Raw genomic sequence first — 18488 nt, 5'->3', positions numbered from 1 at the left:
ACTAGTTTAACATGTACCAGATTAAAATCATCCAGTCTGTAATTTCTCAGTTTTTTTCCTCAGGTGTTCAAAGGGGAAAATTTCTGATACAGAAAAGACAGTTGGAATCAGACTAGAAAATGAATGTGTAAGTAGAAACCTCAGTTAAATTTTATGCCTTTGCTTCTTTCACGTGACTTACATTAAAATTTTGGTGCCCATGAAAAATAAGAAAGATGATATTTGTTACTTTAATTTCTAATTCCATTATTTTGCTTGAAAAAGCAGCAAGCATTGAAGATACACACCTTTGGTTTTCTTCTAAGCTGCCAGATTTTTATCTCTCTGCAGTAGCCACCTTTGTGAGAGAGACCAGCTTGGCTCCATCTCAGCCCTTATCTGTGTTGCCTGGCTTCTTTTGGGGATTTTTTTTAAAACCGTACATCTTTGTGCTGTGTGCACTAATTTGCTTCAGTCCTGTCCGCCTCTTTGCGACCCCATGGACTGTAGCCCACCAGGCTCCTCTGTTCATGGGATTCTCCAGGCAGGAATACTGGAGTGGGTTGTCATGCCCTTCTCCAGGGGATCTTCTGGACTCAGGGATTGAATCTGCGTCTCTTATGTCTCCTGCATGGCAGGCGAGTTCTTTATCACTAGTGCCACCTGGGAGGGAAGCCCATACATCTTTAGGGAAGATATTTGTTCAGGACTTTTCAGATTCAAGATTTCATATTTACTTGAAACCATTACAAATCTTCTTACAAATGTTGAGTTTTAAGCCAGCTTTTTCACTCTGCTCTTTCACCTTCATCAAGAGGCTCTTTAGTTCCTCCTCACTTTCTGCCATAAGGGTGGTGTCATCTGCATAACTGAGGTTATTGATATTTTTCCCTGCAAAAACTTGATTCCAGCTTATGCTTCATCGAGCTCAGCATTTCACATGTACTCTGCATATAAGTTAAATAAGCAGGGTGACAATATACAGACTTAACATACTCCTTTCCCAGTTTTGAACCAGTCCACTGTTTTTATACTAAGAACAAGTTTACCTAGTATAAAAATAGCAGTGGTTTATTTTTATTTTGTTTTTTTTTTAAATATACAATTTTTATTATTTATTTTTAGCTGTGCTATGTCTTCATTGCTGTGTGTGGGCTTTCTCTACATGTAATGAGCAGGGCCTACTCTAGTTCCGGTGCTCTGGTGTGCAGGCTTCTTATTGAGGTGGCTTCTCTTGTTGCTGAGCAAGGCTCTAGGGTGCTTGGGCTTCAGTAGTTGTGGCTCACAGGCTCTGGAACATGGGCTCAGTAGTTGTGGCACAGGGGCTTAGCTGCCCTGGGGTATGTGAGATCTACCTGAACCAGAATTCGAACCCATGTCCCACGCGTTGGCAGATGGATTCTTAAAACCACTGGATCACCACGGAAGTCCACCCATGGTTTATTTTGAGTGATAGGATTAAGGGTCATATATTTTGCTTTTTTAAAGTTTTTCAATATATCTTTTGACTATATTATTTTTAATTGAGATAAGAGAAGTGAAAATAATTTTCTTGCTGCTGCTGTGGCTAAGGCGCTTCAGTCGTATCTGACTCTGTGACCCCATAGACGACAGCCCACCAGGCTCCTCTGTCCCTGGGATTCTCCAGGCAAGAACACTGGAGTGGGTTGCCATTTCCTTCTCCAGTGCATGAAAGTGAAAAGTGAAAGTGAAGTTGCTCAGTTGTGTCCGACTCTTAGCGACCCCATGGACTGTAGCCTACCAGGCTCCTCCATCCATGGGGTTTTCCAGGCAAGAGTACTGGAGTGGTTGCCATTGCCTTCTCTAAATTTTCTTGCTACCTCCTGGGAAAACGATGAATGTTCTGTTTCATGGTTTATAATTGAGGTGTCTTGTTGTGAACCTTAGGTCTTGAAGTTTTTATTCTCTCTTATAAAAACTTAGGGACAGGCAGATAACGCTTTTTGTACTCATTTGGGGATTTACTAATTCTCTTTTCTTTCAAAATAATGGTGCTGTTTTATACTTCATGTTTTATGTATATGTATATGTACAAGTATCAAACATGTCAGTAGACTATGGGAATTTTTTTTAACCAGAGGAGGGGACTTCAGCTGGAACCCGACCTGTCTGAAGAAGTGTCAGCCCGACTCCGCCTGGGTAGTGGAAGCAATGGCTTACTCAGGAGGAAAATGTCAATACTTGAGACAAAAGAAAAAAATTGCTCAAACAAAGAGAGGGATAAAAGGACAGATGATCTTCTTGAACTTACAGAGGTATTGTTTCTTGTGTTAATCAAATAAGAGGCATGTTTTTAAATAACCTTAGTTATTCAAGGCTTGAGTGCATGTTTTGTTTTGAGGAGTTTCTCCAGGCTAGGGAATGTATGTGTGAAGGAAATCAGGTGCAAGGGCAGGTTGCTACACTGATCATTCAGTTCAGTTCAGTTCAGTCGCTCAGTCGTGTCCGACTCTTTGCGACCCCGTGAATCGCAGCACACCAGGCCTCTCTGTCCATCACCAACTCCCAGAGTTCACTCAGACTCACATCCATCGAGTCAGTGATGCCACCCAGCCATCTCATCCTCTGTCGTCCCCTTCTCCTCCTGCCCCCAATCCCTCCCAGCATCAGAGTCTTTTCCAATGAGTCAACTCTTTGCATGAGGTGGCCAAAGTACTGGAGTTTCAGCTTTAGCATCTTGATCTGTAAAAGTGGCCTAAGGGATTAGATTAATTTCAGCAAATGTGAGTGGACAGAATTGTCACATATCTTGGAATATAATGGATTCTTTGTAGATTCTTTTTCTAAGCTTAAAGTATTTTGAGTTATGTAGTATGAGTTTGACATTACAAAGAGATTTGTTGAAGTTTTTTTGTTTTTGTCTTTTTAACATTTTATTTTATTTACTTATTTTTGGCCATGCTGCACAGCCTATGGGATACTAGTTCCCCAAACAGGGTTGGAACTGAGACTCTGGTAGTGAAAGTGCGGAGTTCAAACCACTGGACTGCCAGGGAACTCCCCTTCATTGCAATGTTTGTTAAGTGATTATGGTTCTCTAAAATGCCCCTTTCATTGATCATTGTACAACAAATAAGTGAAAACTTGTAGAAAACAAGGAAATGAAGGTAGTTAAAAATTCTCATTTTAAAAGTGAGCTCACATTTTGACTCCTCCATTGTTGTCTTAGCAGATGTCCTGTTGAGGTGATTATCTATTGAGCACTTTTTATGTATTGGGCATGCAGGTGGAGAGAAAGATCCATAAAGTTGCAAAATTGTGTATAGTGGTAGAGGAAGCAGAAGTAAAAATATTTGGATGAAAGTTTCTAGTTGGTTTGTAGATTCAGGCTGATAGCATAAATTTATGTTTATCTGTGTAATTCTTTAGAAAAATGATGCCATCTATTCAATAAGGACTCAGTTGCCAGACTGCTGCCTAGTTTTCTAGTTTCTGCTTATTCTGTTCACATCAGAAATGGATAGAATGATCTCTTTGATGCCCTAATTTTATTACTTTGATTTTTTAAAATCAAGGTTCAGGAGATAGTTAAGGAAAGTATGAAAATGCTTTTATAGTGTTGTGAAACGAGAAGAAAGTTCAGGAGTTAGACACTTCCTGGTTCAAATCTTGGCTCTGTTTTTTAATCATCATATGCATGTAACCAAAATTCTCTGAGGTTTACCTCTTCTATAATGGTAATGGTGACATTACCAAATGGTGACATTACCATTATTGGTGTCACCAATAATGGTGATAGTACTTTCCCCACAGATAGGGATCAATGATGCACTTCAAGCATCTGGTACGTGCTTGGCTCATGGTGCTCAATAAATGGTAGTAGGATAACTGAGACTATACTTCAAACACTTTTACCCAATAACTTTTTCTAGCAGCTAATAATTGGGCTGGCATTTCTTATAACCATTAATAAGACTGCTTTGTGGTCCTGAATTAAAATCTTTTTATCCTTTAATTTAGTAGGTCTTTGATAGTTTTTCATAAGGGTCAAGTATTACAGAGATGAAAAGCTTTTTTCAATCTCAGACTTTCAGAATCTGATAATGGTTCTTTATTAAAGTAACAACCTCTGGACTTTATAATTCAGGACATGGAAAAGGAAATCAGTAATGCTCTAGGGCATGGCCCACAGGATGAGATCCTAAGTAGTGCTTTCAAATTACGAATCACTCGAGGAGATATCCAGACCTTGAGGAACTATCACTGGCTCAATGATGAAGTAAGTTGTCTTTTTTTTTAACCCCTTGGACTATCATTATGCTTAACTCTTTTCTACCTGTAACATCGTGGTTTCTACACAGAAGGGATTGGTAAGGCAGCTTTAGTTTACCTAAAACAAAAACATCTTAAACCTTGAAAAGATAGTTAATTCGGATTGTCTGCTGCCTTTAATTAGCAATGTTTCCCTCTTCTGCCTCTGCTTTGTTTCATCTACATCTTCATTTATTAGTGACATTTTTATGAACCCTGGGTGCAACTGATAAATGGAAGGAAGCAGACAAGTGATCATTTATTTTAGATGAATTCTTACACGAGCCATTTTATTTTTTTCAATAATAAGTATTTTGATCACTATGTGCACTGTGTTTCTTTATTTCATTTGAGTGATAAGTATAAAAATTTGCCTAATTGTCTTGTATTGTTACGTCTTCACCTAAAGCTAGGTGTTAGTTCTTGCCAGTTTTCTGGTTGATCCTTTACCCAGCTGTGCAGCCCCCTGCATTTTCTCCCTTTGCCTTCCTTCCCTCTTGCCATGACTCATGGCATATAAACACATTCTTGTAGAAGTAGAACATTTCTGTTTCATATTATAAATGCAATATGTTTATTATAAAAAATTTAGAAAATATAGGAAAAGTGAAGGAACAATATTATCATTCAAAAGTGGCACAGCTCTCTTGTAAAAATCTATAATGGGAAAGAATCTGAAAAAGAATATATGTATGTAGCATTGAATCACTTTGCTGTACATCTGAAATATTGTAAATCAACTATATTTCAATTAAAAATGATTAAAATTACATATTTCTATGAAAACAAAAAATGGCACAACTCAAAAGCAAACAAAATAACTATTGTTTTGGTGTATTTCCTTCCAGTGAGTTTTTAAAAATTGAGGTATAATTTATGTAAAATTCACTTCCGTTAATATTTCTGCATGTTTTATGTGTGGTATAGTTACATACACCTTTTAGTTGTTGCAGATTCTCCTTGACTTCTTTCTCTTGGCTCTCTTACTCATATGCCTCAGAAGTACAGTCTCATTCCTTCTTAATCCGTCCCATTTTGCACTGATCATTTTTTGCTTTCTATCTTCTGTCATAGATAGCTCTTTTATCTTCTGTCCCTTCCCTTAGTGTCTTATTTCTACTTCATCCTACTCAGGTAGAAATCGAGTTTTGATAATATACTTGACATATTCCAATGTTTACTCTCTTGGTATTATAGGTCATTAATTTTTACATGAATCTCCTGATGGAAAGAAATAAAAGGCAAGGGTATCCAGCACTTTATGCATTCAGTACTTTCTTCTATCCGAAATTAAAGTCTGGGGGTTACCAAGCAGTGAAAAGATGGACCAAAGGAGTCAGTCTCTTTGAACAGGAACTAATTCTGGTGCCTATTCATCGGAAGGTACATTGGAGCCTGGTGGTAAGTTGAGAGGCTTAACTGTTGGAGTTTGGATAATGACTGTTTTGTTAAAAGCAGGAATACCTCAGTAATATTCCAGTCTTGGTTACGGGCCACCACTGTAAAGTAAATATCTCAGTAAAGTGAGTCACATCAATTTCTTGGTTTCCCAGTGCTTATAAAAGTTAAGTTTACACTGTAGTCTGTTAAGTCTGCAGTAGGATCATATCTAAAAACCAATGCATATAGCTTAATTAAAAAATACTTTATCAATACTTTTTATGCTAACCATCACCTGAGCCTTCAGTGAGTTGTAACCCTTTCACAATAGTAGCATCAAAGACCACTGTTCACAGATCACTGTAACAAGTATAGCAATGATGAAAAGTTTGAAATAGTGAAGAATTACCACGATACGACACAGAGACGTGAAGTGAGCAAATAGACACTTCCTGTTAACACTTCAGTGTTAGAAAAATGACACTGATAGACTCGCTCAATGCAGGATTGCCACCAGCCTTCAATTTGTGAGAACTACAGTATCTGCCAAACACAATAAAATGAAGTGTGCCCGTAATGAAGGTGACCCTTTTCTGTCCACTGAGAGTCCAGGAGTATATGTTAAAGGCATACTCTGTAGAGTCGCATCTTAGTTCTTTAATTGAACAGTTTTGAAAGCTATTAGAGTCTGTGTAGTGGAGGAGCTTTCAGTTTTAGTAGAAAAGAGTGTTAGTACACATGGGTTATTTTGTTACTTTTGTTTAGAAGATGATAACAGGTTTATTGTACAAGTATAAAGAAAAAGGCAAAAAAACCCAAAAACCCCAGAATGCAGCTCATCACTCTGAGAGGACCACTAATATTTTGAGGAATAAGTTTCTAGGCCTTTCTGTAGGAATAGAAAAATATAATTTTATATGCCTGGAGCTCATGTCGTCTGTGATGTTTTATGAAAAATGTGTCTTAGAAATCCACTCATGTTGGTACATATATTGATGTTTAAAAGATGCTTTTCTTTTTAGAAATAAAATTCTCGTTATGGTTGTTTCTGGATGTTGCATTTTTCCATTATAGGCTATAGACCTAAGAAAAAGGTGTCTTAAATATCTGGATTCTATGGGACAAAAAGGCCACAGGATCTGTGAGATTCTCCTGTAAGTAAAGGCTGAAAGCTTCACTGTTGCCTCAGTATGCCCTTCGTTATGTAGTCTTTCTTCTGTTTAATCCTTGGAAGCTCTGGTGTACTGTAGTCTAATGTGTAGTGAGGGCTGTCTTCCCCGTTGTTCAGGACTTGACTTGTATCTGTCTTTTTGTCTAAAAATAACCCCAAAATCAGATCTTTACTGAGAAATCTTATATAATTGCATCATTGAAAACAAATTTGTCATATGTAAAATATATCCTGTTAGAATCCTGTGATTTGAATTAGATTTCTCTGGGGTTCATACACTATCCTGAATGTTGTAAAGAGCTGTCAGCTGGGGAGAATTAGTTCTGTCAATTTCTTAAGCCCATTCATTCATGTCCCTGTGCTTTCCATGAAAGTTGGGCTCATCTCTTAGAATCTGGAGGTAATTTTTAAGTTAAACATATGGTTTGTAGGCAGCTATTTCAATAATAATTGGTAGAAACCTGTCTTTAAAGCATAGCCACCTATTAGCTGTGTAAAGAATAAGATAAGAATTTCACAGGGAGGAGGCAAAGCAGTGAAATGAGTCTATTCTGAATCCCTTATGGTCACTGGAAGCAAATGCAGATTCCAGGTTTTAGTTTTAATAAGGATACTTTAGTAAGGAACTTGTTAAATGAATGATATGAAGAAAAGTTGTTAACAGTAATCAGTTCTTGTTTATATTATTTAGTATAAAGATCCTTGTTATATATGGGTGTTGAATAAAATACCCATGAGAATAAAAAATGTAGGGAAGTTTTAAAAAATTTTAAAAATCATAAGATACACCAAATTGTCTATAAAGCAGTTATTTCCTTCTAGTCTTTTCTGCTTAAGATGTATGTAAAATGTGTATACATACATGTGCACATACATGTACACATATATTATCACATACTTAAAGATGTTTTCATTGGATTCATACAGCAGAATTTTATATGTTGCTTATAACAGGATACAAAAAAGACCTTACTTTTATAACATTCATACTTTTGTTCCCCCTCTGTCTTTTTTTTAATATATAAAGAGTTCAGCTTCTTTGGGCATCTGAGGCCCTCTCTCCTGATGCCTTTAGTCCAGCTTTTCTATTTTTTTCATTAACACCTCCCCACTCCAGATTTTTTTTTAAGTTTTCCATGACAAGAAAATAATGAATAGACTTTTTTGTTTTTTGGATTAAGCTTTAGATTGCTACCTTCTCAGAACCAGTTTTCACCTCTTTGGGAGTGATATTGGTGCTCCCACATAGAGCACATGCCCTGTTAGCACTTACATCTTACGTGCAGGTTAGCGTGAGAACAGAGATGCCTAGGTTAAATTTGATATCCCTTTGGCGATTTGGATAAAATTAATTACTCTCAGTACTTAAGTGTATAATCACCTAGGAATGAGGAAATTCTCTTACATAACCACATGCCATTATCAGCCTTCAGAAAATTGACAATCACTAATATGTAATGTGAACTCCCAGGTGGCGCAGTGGTAAAGAAGCTGCCTGCCAGTGCAAGAGATGCGGAACATGCGGATTTGATTCCTGGGTTGGGAAGATCCCCTGGAGAAGGAAATTAGCAACCCACTCCAGTATTCTTGCCTGGAGAAATCCCATGGACAGGGATTTTTCCTGTCCACGGGGCCACAGAGAGTTGGGCATGACTGAGTGGGGGGCTTCGGTCCATGGGGTCACAGAGGGCTGGACATGACTGAGCACACATGCACACACATGATGTGTAACATAGATTCATGCTCTGACACCATCAGATACCTACAGCTTTTGCCCCCTAATCCAGGAAGTCAGTCAGGGATCATGCCCGTACTTAATGTCTCTTTAGTCTCCTTTAGTTTAGACTAGCCTTCCTTTTTTTTTTCCCTATGGCAGTGCCCTTTTTTTTTTCTTTTAAAGCCTCCAGGCTAGTTGTCTTATTTAAATGTATCTATTATTAGTGAGTAAAAGTAACTTATAAATGAAGTGCTTTTTTCTTTCATTAGAATAAAATGTGTGCTTTAAAACGGAGTGGAGGAGAGAACTAGAAGACAAACAGCAAATCATTAATAAAAAATATTTCCAGAGTGGTTATTATGAGGTCTTTTACCTTTTACATACTTTGTTTTAACTTTTAAAATATAACCTTGTATAATTTTTATAATCAGAAACAAAGTACAATGTAAAAAGCCAAAAACAATCATTTAAAAAATCTAACAGGTGGATTTGAGAATAGCACTCTGTTAAACATCACAGTGTCTTTGTAATTAGAATACTAAGTGTCCACAGGGATTCATCAATATATGTCTTTGCTGTTTTTTCAGTCAGTATTTACAGGATGAAAGTAAGACCAAAAGAAATATTGACCTGAATCTTTTAGAGTGGACCCACTACAGCATGAAGCCACAGGTGAATGATGATCTTTGTATTTCAAATACTTTGTTGCATTTCCTGTCAGTAACATATTATTTTGACTTGGCTTTCTTCCTCCCCTTATTCATCCTTATGCATTCATTCTCCTGAGGTGTATGTCCTAAAAATGATCTAAATCTTTAGAAATTCACTTAACCAAGATGTTTGCTTTTAAGCCTTGATCTTGTTTCTTAAATTATAAAAGTTAAATATCTGCTAGCATGACTCAAAAATTGAAGAAGATAAAAAAAAAGATTCAAGTCAGATACTTTTCTTGGTTGGCATTAATGGGATCTTCAAGTTCCTGTTCAAAACTTATCTGAGAAATTTGTATATTTATATCTTAAGGGTTCCATGCTGTGAGTCCTCAACAGTCAGGTGTGTTTTTTGTGAATGTGCTTTGAATCTTGTCAGATTTGAATCTCATTCCAGGTTTAAAACTGCATACATCGTTCAGTCCTAATGGCTCTTTTTTAAAGGAAGCTACATGAGTTCAATTTTCGCGCTAATCTATGTGTAATGGCTCAGTTCTTTTTATCCAAAAGCAGTTGCATTTCTAAGTTGAATAATTAGAAGAGTAAGTACTGAAATTTCCTGAGGAGAGCACAGAAAAGAGTTTCTTAGGATGAATAATTGTGTTCTGGAATGGAAAATGTAATAAAACAAATTCTCTGTAGTGGAATCTATAGTTCTCTGCATTTGGATAGTGGAATCTGTAGTTCTCTGCATTCTGTGAGAGATGCTGGACTCACGAGAAAAGTTTGAGGTACCTACCACATGTATGCATTTTCAGCCTTTTCCTTTTTACAATAATAATTTGTGTTTCTTTAAATCTAAATTGAGTTGTCATCTAGTATGTTTTCCACAGTGGAATTAGACTCACTTATACTCTTATTCTTCTTATGCTTATACTCTTGTGCTCCTTATAATTGACAAAGTGTGTAAGGGGCTGGCCAGCATTAGGGCAACACGAATTTGGGAATGTGTGAGTTTGCTTCACCTGGCTTGGAATCCAGCACCTTTGGTTTATGTTGCCCTTGAGTTGTGCTTCAAGCAGTAAGCTCTTTTATTTTTTCAGGACAGAACTGTGCTCTTAAGACAAGATTTCCTGATTGGTTAAAGCCTTTCAAGAGGCTTTTTCTTTCTCCTGCTTGCAGCTATGGGGGTCCAAAGCAGTTCAGTTCAGTTCGGTCACTCAGTCACGTTCGACTCTTTGCAACCCCATGGACTGCAGCACGCCAGGCCTCCTTGTCCATCACCAACTCCCAGGGTTTACTCAAGCTCATGTCCATTGAGTCGGTGATGCCATCCAACCATCTCATCCTTTGTCGTCCCCTTCTCCTACTTTGAATCTTTCCCAGCATCAGGGTCTTTTCCAGTGAGTCAGCTCTTCGCATCAGGTGGCCAAAGTATTGGAGTTTCAGCTTCAACATCAGTCCTTCCAATGAATATTAAGGACTCATTTCCTTTAGAATTGAATGGTTTGATCTCCTTGAAGTCCAAGGGACTCTCAAGAGTCTTCTCCAACACCACAGTTCAAAAGCATCAATTCTTTGGCGCTCAGCTTTCTTTATAGTCCAACTCTCACATCCATACATGACCACAGGAAAAACCATAGCCTTGACTAGACAGACCTTTGTTGACAAAGGAACGTCTCTGCTTTTTAATATGTTGTTTAGGTTGGTCATAACTTTCCTTCGAAGAAGTAAGCATCTTTTAATTTCATGGCTGCAGTCACCATCTGCAGTGCTTTTGGAGCCCCCCAAAATAAAGTCTGCCACTGTTTCTGCTGTTTCCCCATCTATTTGCCATGAAGTGATGGGACCAGATGCCATGATCTTCGTTTTCTGAATGTTGAACTTTAAGCCAACTTTTTCACTCTCCTCTTTCACTTTGATCAAGAGGCTCTTTAGTTCTTCTTCACATTCTGCCATAAGGGTGGTGTCATCTGCATATCTGAGGTTATTGATATTTCTACCAGCAGTCTTGATTCCAGCTTGTGCTTCCTCCAGCCCAGCGTTTGTCATGATGTACTCTGCATTTAAGTTAAGTAAGCATGGTGATGATATACAGCCTTGATGTGCTCCTTTTCCTATTTGGAACCAGTCTGTTGTTCCATGTCCAATTCTAACTGTTGCTTCCTGACCTGCATACAAATTTCTCAAGCGGCAGGTCAGGTGGTCTGGTATTCCCATCTCCTTCAAAATTTTCCACAGTTTATTGTGATCCATGCAGTCAAAGGCTTTGGCATAGTCAGTAAAGCAGAAATAGATGCTTTTCTGGAAATTTCTTGCTTTTTTGATGATCCAGCGGATGTTGGCAATTTGATCTCTGGTTCCTCTGCCTTTTCTAAATCCAGCTTGAACATCTGGGAGTTCACGGTTCATGTACTGTTGGAGCCTGGCTTGGAGAATTTTGAGTATTACTTTACTAGCGTGTGAGATGAGTGCAATTGTGTGGTAGTTTGAGCATTCTTTGGCATTGCCTTTCTTATGGATTGGAATGAAAACTACCTTTTCCAGTCCTGTGACCACTGCTAAGTTTTCCAAATTTGCTGGCATACTGAGTGCAGCACTTTCACAGCATCATCTTTTAGGGTTTGAAATAGCTCAACTGGAATTCCATCACCTCCACTAGCTTTGTTCATAGTGATGCTTCCTAAGGCCCACTTGACTTTACATTCCAGGATGTCTGGCTCTAAGTGAGTGATCACACCATTGTGATTATTTGTGTCATTAAGATCCTTTTTTATATAGTTCTTCTGTGTATTCCTGCCACCTCTTCTTAATATCTTCTGCTTCTGTTAGGTCCATACCATTTCCGTCCTTTATTGAGCCCATCTTTGCATGAAATGTTCCCTTGGTATCTCTAATTTTCTTGAAGAAATCTCTAGTCTTTCTCATTCTATTGTTTTCCTCTATTTCTTTGCACCGATCACTGAGGAAGTCTTTCTTATCTCTCCTTGCTATTCTTTGGAACTCTGCGTTCAAATGGGTATATCTTTACTTTTCTCCTTTGCTTTTTGCTTCTTTTTTTTTCACAGCTATTTGTAAGGCCTCCTCAGACAGCCATTTTGCTTTTTTGCATTTCTTTTCCATGGGGATGGCCTTGCTCCCTGTCTCCTGTACAATGTTACAAACCTCCATCCATAGTTCATCAGGCACTCTGTCTATCAGATCTAGTCCCTGAAATCTATTTCTCACTTCCACTGTATAAACGTTAGGGATTTGATTTAGGTCATACCTGAATGGTCTCGTGGTTTTCCCTACTTTCTTCAATTTAAGTCTGAATTTGGCAATAAAGAGTTCATGAACTGAGCCATAGTCAGCTCCCAGTCTTGTTTTTGTTGACTGTATAGAGCTTCTCCATCTTTGGCTGCAAAGAATATAATCAGTCTGATTTCGGTGTTGACCATCTGGTGATGTCCATGTGTAGAGTCTTCTCCTGTGTTGTTGGAAGAGGGTGTTTGCTATATCCAGTGTGTTCTCTTGGCAAAACTCTATAAACCTTTGCCCTGCTTCATTCTGTACTCCAAGGCCAAATTTGCCTGTTACTCCAGGTGTTTCTTAACTTTCTACTTTTGCATTCCAGTCCTCTGTAATAAAAAGGACATCTTTTTTGGGCGTTAGTTCTAGAAGGTCTTATAGGTCTTCATAGAACTGTTCAACTTCAGCTTCTTCAGCATTACTGGTTGGGGCATAGACTTGGATTACTGTGATATTGAATGGTTTGCTATAGAAACAAAGAGATCATTCTGTCATTTTTGAGATTGCATCCAAGTACTGCATTTCGGACTCTTGTTGACCATGATGGCTACTCCATTTCTTCTAAGGGATTCCTGCCCGCAATAGTAGATATAATGGTCATCTGAGTTAAATTCACCCATTCCAGTCCATTTTAGTTTGCTGATTCCTAAAATGTTGATGTTCATTCTTGCCATCTCCTGTTTGATCACTTCCAATTTGCCTTGATTTAGGGACCTAACATTCTAGGTTCCTATGCAGTATTGCTCTTTACTGCATCAGACCTTGCTTCCATGACCAGTCACATCCACAACTGGGTGTTGTTTTTGCTTTGACTCTGTCTCTTCATTCTTTCTGGAGTTATTTTTCTACTGATCTCCAGTAGCATATTGGGCACCTACCGATCTGGGGAATTCCTCTTTCAGTGTCCTGCCTTTCTGCCTTTTCATACTGTTCATGGAGTTCTCAAGGCAAGAATACTGAAGTGGTTTGCCATTCCCTTCTCCAGTGGACCACATTTTGTCAGAACTCTCCACTATGACCTGTCCGTCTTGGGTGGCCCCACACAGCATGACTCATAGTTTCATTGAGTTGGACAAGGCTGTGGTCCATGTGATCAGATTGGTTAGTTTTCTGTGATTGTGGTTTTCAGTCTGTGTGTAAACATTCTCCCTCTGATGGAGAAGGATAAAAGGCTTATGGAGGCTTCCTGATGGGATAGACTGAGTAGTAGTCTTAGTTTTATGGCTAGGAAAGAAAAGTCTCTCTGCAGTGTTGAAATAGGTTAGTTGTATTGTAAGCATATTTCAGCAGTGGCCACAGGACTGGAAAAGGTCAGTTTTCATTCCAGTCCCAAAGAAAGGCAATGCCAAAGAATGCTCAAACTACCGCACAATTGCAGTCATCTCACACGCTAGTCAAGTCATGCTCAAAATTCTCCAAGCCAGGCTTCAGCAATATGTGAACCGTGAACTTCCTGATGTTCAAACTGGTTTTAGAAAAGGCAGAGGAACCAGAGATCAAATTGCCAACATCCGCTGGATCATGGAAAAAGTTCCAGAAAAGCATCTATTTCTGGTTTATTGACTATGCCAAAGCCTTTGACTGTGTGGATCACAATAAACTGTGGAAAATTCTGAAGGAGATGGTAATACCAGACCACCTGATCTGCCTCTTGAGAAATCTGTGTGCAGTTCAGGAAGCAACAGTTAGAACTGGACATGGAACAACAGACTGGTTCCAAATAGGAAAAGGAGTTCGTTAAGGCTGTATATTGTCACCCTGTTTATTTAACTTATATGCAGAGTACATCATGAGAAATGCTGGACTGGAAGAAACACAAGCTGTAATCAAGATTGCCGGGAGAAATATCAATAACCTCAGATATGCAGATGACACCACCCTTATGGCAGAAAGTGAAGAGGAACTCAAAAGCCTCTTGATGAAGGTGAAAGTGGAGAGTGAAAAAGTTGGCTTAAAGCTCAACATTCAGAAAACGAAGATCATAGCATCCGGTCGCACCACTTCATGGGAAATAGATGGGGAAACAGTGGAAACAGTGTCAGACTTTATGTTTCTGGGCTCCAAAATCACTGCAGATGGTGACTGCAGCCATGAAATTAAGACGCTTACTCCTTGGAAGGAAAGTTATGACCAACCTAGATAGCATATTCAAAAGCAGAGACATTACTTTGCCAACAAAGGTCTGTTTAGTCAAGGCTATGGTTTTTCCTGTGGTCATGTATGGGTGTGAGAGTTGGACTGTGAAGAAGGCTGAGTGCCGAAGAATTGATGCTTTTGAACTGTGGTGTTGGAGAAGACTCTTGAGAGTCCCTTGGACTGCAAGGAGATCCAACCAGTCCATTCTGAAGCAGATCAGCCCTGGGATTTCTTTGGAGGGAATGATGCTGAAGCTGAAACTCCAGTACTTTGGCCGCCTCATGCGAAGAGTTGACTCATTGGAAAAGACTCTGATGCTGGGTGGGATTGGGGGCAGGAGGAGAAGGGGACGACAGAGGATGAGATGGCTGGATGGCATCACTGACTCGATGGACGTGAGTCTGAGTGAACTCCGGGAGTTGGTGATGGACAGGGAGGCCTGGCGTGCTGCGATTCATGGGGTCGCAAAGAGTCGGACACGACTGAGCGGCTGATCTTATCTGATCTGATCTGAAGCATATTTCTAGTTGAGCCACCCTTAGCTCTTTTCAATATTTATAAATTCCCCTGAAACAGTTCTGACTAGAATTCCTATTCCTGGTAATAAACCTTCTTTCACTTTGGTTTATATGAGAGGTGAGAGATGGAAATCTCACTTTGCTTTTCTCTTTCCTTCTAAAAAACATTTTCTATGTGGGTCACATACACCATGTCATGGGTTGAGTTTTTATACCACATAAAGACTATTTGTGTTTGTGTGTGTGTCTATGTGTTTGTATAATAGCAGATTGAACATTTACCTTTATAATATTGTTTATCCACAGTAATGTTTTGGGAAAGTCAAAGGAGTTTGATGAAATTTCACCCCTTTCTCTCTTCTTTTTTTGTAATTATAGGAGATTCCTCAACAGTTGAATGGGAGTGATTGTGGAATGTTTACTTGTAAATATGCAGATTATATCTCCAGGGATAAACCTATCACATTTACTCAGGTAAGTGAAGACCCCTGCTTATCCATTTACTTGTTACTAAACAAGGTAAACTCAGAGCATGTTACCTATGCTTGGCTTACATTAAACTCTTGATCATGGTAGCTGTGCTGCTATTCTTGCTGTAAACCTTGGCCGTAGTCCTGCTCCTGCCAACATCAGGTTTGTCACTGTATATTCTCTCTTTTATCCTAGTCGTTGGTGACCGTTGGGACAATTTTCATATCTCTGAACTCCAGTGTTGACTGGTTCTTGAGTATTACTGATAGTTTTACCCAAAGAAGGAGGCATGTTAGAATATTTAATAGCATGGAGAAATCAGGCCTCATGAGAACTTAAGTTGCAGGTTTAAGACAGAGCTATGAATGCTTCTTTTCGCTTCTATTCTGATAATTTTTGGTTCTCCATAAATTATGGAGAACTCTGCATTTGAGTGGAAATTCAAATATGTTGGGAGCTGTTGAGAATTTATGTTAGTAAATTCTTTTTCTCAGTCTTTTTCCAACTAAGGACAACCTCCTTTAAAAAATAGCTTGCTTTAACAGACCTCATTTTGATAGCTACCACATTGTACATATTGGATAATAGGACTAATATTAATCCCATTCCAGTTTTTTGAACAGAATGCACTAAGGATCCCATGCTGAATTGATAAAATTGGTTAACGTCAGCAGTTTTACTAAGAATAAATGTGCAATATTTTTACTACATGTTTTGAGCTATTAAAATAATTTACAAATCCATGTGTTAAGACTTTTTAGGCCTCTCCATACTATTTTATAGGAAAATGGTATATCCAGATAATTAAAATGAAACACCGGGAGTACCTCAAGGGTATAGACTTCTGATTTCATCAGAAGAGTCATAGGTGATTTTGGATTTGTTTTGCTTGTTTTTGCTTTGAAAGTTGGCCCATGTGATTATTATCAGTTAAAGCAGAATATTAAGCAAAGGATTTCATTTTTTGATGCTTCTAAAGAGATCTTCCCGACCCAGGGATTGAACCCGGGTCTCCCTCATTGTAGGCAGACACTTTACCATCTGAGCTACCAGGAAGTCCTCTAAGTAACAAGGAGTTATTTATTATTTGACTTAAGATTTGAAGGAGAGAAGTTGCTATTTGAACAGAATTTGCAATGGAAAACATTTGATACAGCAGAAACTTGTAGGCTTATTTTTTCTGTATTTAAATAGAGTTCATGTTTTTCTCATAAGAAAGCAAAAAACGTCCATTTTAGAATGGTTTGAAAATACAGATAAGTAAAGAAGTTACTTTTTGTGCTACCACTTAGCTGTTTCCCTTTTTGGTACACATTTTTGTTACAAAGCTGTTATTGGACTCTTATATAATTCTGCATCCTGCTTTGATTTTCCTTAACATGTAAAAATGCTTATGATGCATACAATAGTACATATTATAAACATTCTTTTTTTATGGCTTTATAAATCTGTACCATAGGGTAGCACAGTCAAGGCTTACATAAAGAACACGGTCATCCTACTTTATTTACATGCTACACCCTAATGGTTGTTGATGCCCTGGCACTTTCACATGTGATGGATATGTTGCTTGTGGATTGTCTGCAGCACCAGATGCCTCTGTTCCGGAAGAAAATGGTGTGGGAAATCCTTCATCAGCAGTTGCTGTGAGAATGCCCCGCCCCGCCTCTCCAGCTGCTGGTGGTTCTTTCATGGACGGACGTTTCCATATACCTCATGCATTGTGGGTTAAGAAGTCCCTGCATCACCTCTGTTCTCGCACAGGTACTGAGCTGTCAGAAGTGCATGAAGGCCTCTCTCTGCACCCTGGTCCTGACTTGGTGTGCAGCGGGCTGCTTGGAACCCTTTTATAAGGCTGTGCCTGCTCAGAGCCCTGGACTATCAACCCACACAAGAACATATGCTAATTAATACTTTTTTTTTTAAGATTTTTTTTTCCCTATGAACTTGGGAAGTGCAGAATTTATTTTATGATTTTTCTTTGTGTTTGTTCACGTGTATTCATTGACTCACTCATTTGCAAACATGATGGGCAGTGGCTGTTTTCTGCTGTTCTTTTTAAAGTTAACTCTAAATTACTTGTTTGAACTATTTATTTCTGAAAGGAATGGTGATCAAGCTGCCGTTCCCTGCTAAAGATCCTGAGGGAAGTCAGTGGGGGGAGGAGAGAAGAGTTAATTAACCTCTACCGCTAGAGCAGTAACTGCCAACTTGGAGCAGGAGGTCTTCTTTCTTTTGAGGCTTGACAGCGCCGGGAGAGGCGCCGTGGTGTAGGGCTCTGGTTGCCTTTCAGAGGAAGTCCACACTACAGCATTGACATGGTGTCGTGGAAAAGTGGAACTATGGCCCAGGAACTCTGGCTATCTAAGTGTCTTCAGAAGAATATTGGAGTCATCCTAAAGAGACTTCCCTTTCTGGAAATGAGGTGACTTGGCTACTCTTAAAACTGGATTTGAAGTAACTGTAAACCCTAAATCTTCATTTTGATCCCAAATCTGGTTGTGTATTAACCTCAGATATGTAAGGGCTGGCCTGAGCAATTGATTTCAAAGGATACTATTCAATTTAAAGCTGTTTTTTCCTCAACGTTTTTTTTTTTTTTTTCCCTTTATATGAAGTTGAAATTAAGTTTTATACTCATTAGCATTTACATCTCCCCATTTCACCCCTACTGATTTCTGTGCAAGAAAATTTAGTACTTGGTTCTGAGGTTGCCAGTTCTACAGTAATCTATTTTGCATATGAAAGTTTGTATTTAACTGTTTTGTTCATTAAAAACCTTACAGTGGTTATGCATATTTAATTTCAGGAAATTTAGAGTTGGTCAGAACATATTTTGCAAAATCTAGTGCCTAGTGTTGCTTTTTTGATGTAATAAAAGGTTGTCTGGCAGAACCTGAAAA

The 18488-nt window shown here is 38.6% G+C and overlaps 1 protein-coding gene across 5 annotated transcripts in view; it reads left to right on the top strand.

Annotated features, from left to right (window-relative positions):
• Nucleotides 1–18488, top strand: part of SENP2 (SUMO specific peptidase 2) — a 38145-nt gene extending 19657 nt beyond the window's left edge. For 3 of the 5 annotated variants that reach the window (XM_055568828.1, XM_055568830.1, XM_055568826.1), the window contains exons 10-17: nt 65–127; nt 2079–2255; nt 4088–4219; nt 5449–5652; nt 6706–6785; nt 9107–9191; nt 15493–15588; nt 17173–18488. In XM_055568828.1, coding sequence (XP_055424803.1) covers nt 65–127; nt 2079–2255; nt 4088–4219; nt 5449–5652; nt 6706–6785; nt 9107–9191; nt 15493–15588; nt 17173–17235 — 900 coding nt within the window. In that variant the 3' untranslated portion in view covers nt 17236–18488. Of the gene's footprint in view, nt 1–63; nt 128–2078; nt 2256–4087; nt 4220–5448; nt 5653–6705; nt 6786–9106; nt 9192–15492; nt 15589–17172 lie in introns of all 5 variants that reach the window. The other 2 variants (XM_055568829.1, XM_055568827.1) reach the window with 1 other exon arrangement.

This window comes from Bubalus kerabau, chromosome 2 (genome assembly GCF_029407905.1).
Source record: "Bubalus kerabau isolate K-KA32 ecotype Philippines breed swamp buffalo chromosome 2, PCC_UOA_SB_1v2, whole genome shotgun sequence".
Classification (NCBI taxonomy): Eukaryota; Metazoa; Chordata; class Mammalia; order Artiodactyla; family Bovidae; genus Bubalus; species Bubalus kerabau.
Note: the sequence above shows the minus strand (reverse complement) of the source record. Positions and strands in the feature narration are given on the sequence as shown.